Here is a 4,600-nt window from a genome sequence, read left to right on the forward strand (position 1 = left end):
ACCAGCCACAGAGACCTGCTCCAAGAGCCCCAGCTCCGAGTCGCTGGCACAGAGCCATCTTGGGCGGCGTCTGACCAGCCACTTATTAACAAGTCACTTCTAGGGGCCCCGTCCCACCCCACAAGGGCACCGTTTTGTCCCGGCCAGCACTGACGCGGGCTCTGGGTACAGCCTCAGCCATCGCCACTGCCTACGTGTCTGATTACCACCCTAATGTCAGCAAAGGAGCTGCCAGGGGGGCCTCCTGACCTGGGACACCCTGTCCCACCACCGGCCCCTCCAGGGTGCTGAGCTGACAGGCAAGGAGTGGTCTCTGGAAGATGCAGTGTGGGCCGTGGGAGTGGCACAGAGACGGGCACTTTCTGGAAGGGCAGAGAGAGACCCCGCTGGAAGGATTCATGCAGACAGCCTGATCCTATTGGATGCTGATTCATTAACAGAAAACTTCCACCTCTGCAGAGCACTCTGAGAACAGAAGTTTACGTAGCAGGGACCTGGTGTCCTCCATTGATTATCCTCAGGTTTACAGAGAGCAGTGGAAGTGGGAGGTCAGGAAACACGGAAGCAGATGCCGTCCTGACCGCAAGCTTTCCGAGAGAGGAGACGGGAGCTGGGGAGTCCAGGCCTCGCTCCTGCGGCATCCGGTTTATGTTTCGAATATGTCCCTTCCTGACAGCCGCCTGCCTTCAGACCTCTTCCGGTGGCTGTTGGGTGACCACACCCATGTGGACAAGTGTGGACACCTGCGCAAACCACGCCAACTTTCCATGGTCCATCACGGAAAGGCTGATGTGGAAAGGGGAAACTGCTTTTTCTCTTTTCCAGATGTCTAAATGAGACTGATATCCCATCTGAATACATGACCTGTTCCCAGATGACAGGCCCTGGGAACACCAGAAATAACGCGGAGGCGACAGTGACTCGTCCCGTCTCCGGCAGAACACACCAAAGGCACTGGCCTCACCGCATCTCCCAGAGTGACCAGGATGGGGATGCTGCAGACTTCACACAGAACCAGCACAGCGTGCCATGTCAGCACCACGGGCGGGGGTTTGGGAATTGCAGGCCAAGTTGGAGAATCATTCTTTCCAAGACAACAACAAAAATAAGAGAAATGGAAAGTTACCACTTGACAGGCACTGTACGGAATACTTGGTGCAAATCATCCCACTTAATCTGCACCATGATATAAGCTACAAATGTGAATAAAGATAATAATTGTTCTTAGCACCAGAGTCCAGGTAGGGCCTGGGAGCCCCTCAGGCAGGGAAGGCTCCATCTTCTTCGGAAAACAGACCAGCAAAAAAGCAGCAGGTTTGAGACTCTGCCCCTGCTACAAAGGCTGCCGATGGCATTCAGGTGGCAAACCAAACTCACTCAGGTGGGCCTGAGAAGGAAGACCACCGACACTGTGACTCCTGTGGCAACGGAGCCATGCAACAGCGATTTAATTTGGTCTTCAGAAGGACTGTATGAACAGCGATTTCGTCTGTGCAGCACACTTACAAAACAAAACTTAGACAGCAGGGAAGGATGTGCATGTGAGGAGTGCCCTTTGAGACCCTGATCATCACCACCCAGTGTGTCTTATGTGACTGCAGAGCACGATCTTAGAAGCAGGGGGATGAAGCAGGGCTGTCAGCGAGCAGTTATGACTGGCAGAGAGAAACTGCTTCTTCAGCTCTGTGTGGGCTGGGGCAGCATTTGCTCAGAGCCCACTCCCCTAGGCCGGCACACAGTAGGAGCCTCCTACCAGAGTGTGAAACAAAACAAATCCAAACATCAGCGAAGGCAGACAGGGATGAGGCAGCCATCTCTGTTTAAAACAGAGCTACCCAGATGCCACTTTAGACTTTTTTATCTGAGGCACATCAAAGCAAGGAGCTCATTTCTTTCTCCAGTAAACATTGTCTGTTGTTTACTAACTGCAAGGCGCAGAGCTCCGCCTTAGAGATGGGGTGGAGAGAAAATTCAGACGCAGCTCCTCTCCCCTCTGCTCATGATCCTGTGTTTGGCTACCTTAGGATTCTGCTTTTTTTTTTTTTTTTCACCTAGGTAAACATGGAGAAAGTGTTTAAATGCTGGAGAGAACTAAAGGAAGGACCTCAAAAATACGAGTGCAAATGTTCCCTGAAAAAGTGTGAATACTCACACAGATGCAATTTTAAGTATCTGGATTCTCTACCAGCTGTGTTACATACTATTCATGGGAAAATAAAACAAAAAATACTTAGGAGTGGAAATATGGTCTAACTTTTCCATCATGATTGATTAAACATCAGAGAGAGGAAAGTGTATCTTTACTGGTATACAGATTGCACCACTAAAACTATAACACCCGACTGAGAAAGAGGAATTAGGTCAATTACTTGGACTATTTTTAAGAACATAAGAATTGACTATATGATTTTTAAAAAGTATTTGTCTGAACAACGCAAATCAAGGAAGTAAGTTTCACCTCATCCCCTGCTCTGCCCATTGGCTCCAGCTCTGAACACCCTCACACACAAGGGACATTACGAGGCGTCCTTATTTGGAATAAGTTGTTCTGAACTTACCATTTTATTATCCTTTTTAATTGTTTATTTAGCTTTTAAAATAATAACTCACATATTTCAAAGTTCAAAAAGCAGGAGAAGGTACCCAGTGAAGCTCCCTCACACCTGCCCGCTGGCCTCCCTCTTCCCCTCCCAGGGCCACCCAGTGGTAACAGTGGCTTGCGCACATCTGGAAACTCCAGGAATATACCTACACAGGTAGGGTAGAAACGCTGGGTCCTCGTTTCGTTTTCGGCAGGTTTTAGGTCATGGTAGCCGCATTGCTCTGAATCTTTCTGTTTTTGTTGTTTGTTTGTTTTGCTAGGGAGCATTTAAGGCATCATCACACGGCAATTATAAAGACCCTTCTCATTTTGGTAAAGATGGTAAAGATGTGCATTGTTCCTTGCATAGATCGCTAAATAAATAAATAAGAATGAGAGACCACGGTGTGGTACCAAAGGGTATTTACGGGGTTTCCTGTGGAAAGGCATTCACTTCTTTCCTAACTGTTGTTTTTACAAAAAAAAAAAAAAAAAAGAAGAAGCTCAAGCCGCCGCGTAGGAGCGTGCGTTCAGGCCCTCTTCTCCCACCTATTCGACTCCCCGTCCCCAGGATGTCAACCTCAGCCCCTCAAGGCCATACCTGGACCCAACGGGTGAAGAAGGAGGATGAGGAGGAGGACCCGCTGGACCAGCTGATCTCCCGCTCTGGCTGTGCTGCCTCCCACTTTGCAGTGCAGGAATGCATGGCCCAGCACCAGGACTGGCGGCAATGCCAGCCACAGGTGCAGGCGTTCAAGGATTGCATGAGTGAACAGCAGTCGAGGCGGCGAGAGGAGCTGCAGAGGAGGAAAGAACAAGCCAGTGCCCACCACTGAGACCTCAAACCACCTATCCCCAGTAGATGGCCCTGCCAAGATCAGCACCCAGCAAGATTATAGAGGAAGAAATCCTAAATGCTGGGTGTGGGAGGTATAAAACCTGGGGATAGTTTTTGGATCTGGAGTTGAGAGCCATGGGTTTGGACGTGACTGGCACAAACAGCTGTCATATGTTCATGGTCAGATCTCACACATCCTCAGCTGTCTTGTTCCACCAGTATTTGCCAGGAAAACAAAGAATGTGATAAGGGATGCTCCCCCACCCCACATCTTGGGTCAGTGTGCCAAGTACTGAGATGATTTTAGGGACATTTTATTTTAAATTAAATTCACAATCTAATGGTAAATTGGTTAAAAAAAAAAAAAAAATGTCGCTTCGCTTACAAGTAACTATGCCTACAGGATAAATTTCTTAAGGCACGATTACTGTGCCAAAGAGTACGTGTGTAATTTTTATACTTCTTGCCAAGGGACCTCCTTAGAGGTTTTACCAAGTGACACTCCCATCAGCTGTTTCAAAGTCATCTCTTCAGCAGTGTGCTACCAAGCATTTAGACCTTTGCCCATCCCGTGAGTACAAAGTGATAGCTCCGTGTAGCTTTCATGTGACTTTCTCTTACTAAGAATGAAACTGAGTATCTTTTCATGTGTCTGAGAGCCATTCATATTTTTAAGACAGTTTATGTCTTATGCCCTTTATTCCATTACATTGTAGATCTTTTCTTCTTGATTTGTAAGATCTCTTTATATATTAAGGAAAGTAGCTGTTTTCCTATTATGTGAATTATAAATATTTTTGCCAGTTTGTTATTTGTCTTTTGTCTAAGAAGAAAAGTTATATAGCTGATTTTACCAGTTTCTAAAGTTTTATGTCATAATTTAAGATCTTTCTATATCTAAGAATATTTTTTAATATCCCCTATAGTTTCTTCTAGTACTTTCATGGTCCGTTTTTCACACTTAATTTTTTTGTCCATCTGGAATTTATTCTGGTATAAAGTGTGAATTATGGATCCATATTGTTTTCTAGTTCCATACTTAATTGGCCCCCAAATTGGCCCAGTCAGTCTCAGTGTTATATGTATTATATTTAACCTTATGAGAAGCAGATATCATCGCTCCCCTTGCACATGGAGAACTGTGTCTGAGAGGAACTAAGACTCATTCCAGGCCAGGTATC

The 4,600-nt window shown here is 46.5% G+C and overlaps 1 protein-coding gene across 1 annotated transcript; it reads left to right on the plus strand.

Annotated features, from left to right (window-relative positions):
• The first annotated feature begins 3,086 nt into the window (after positions 1 to 3,086).
• Positions 3,087 to 3,778, plus strand: LOC104655726 (cytochrome c oxidase assembly factor 4 homolog, mitochondrial). Its single transcript, XM_010355238.1, has one exon. It carries the CDS (start codon positions 3,154 to 3,156, stop codon positions 3,415 to 3,417), a length of 264 nt encoding a protein of 87 aa, XP_010353540.1. The 5' UTR covers positions 3,087 to 3,153; the 3' UTR covers positions 3,418 to 3,778.
• The last annotated feature ends 822 nt before the right edge of the window (positions 3,779 to 4,600 follow it).

Source organism: Rhinopithecus roxellana, chromosome 21 (assembly GCF_007565055.1).
Source record: "Rhinopithecus roxellana isolate Shanxi Qingling chromosome 21, ASM756505v1, whole genome shotgun sequence".
Classification (NCBI taxonomy): Eukaryota; Metazoa; Chordata; class Mammalia; order Primates; family Cercopithecidae; genus Rhinopithecus; species Rhinopithecus roxellana.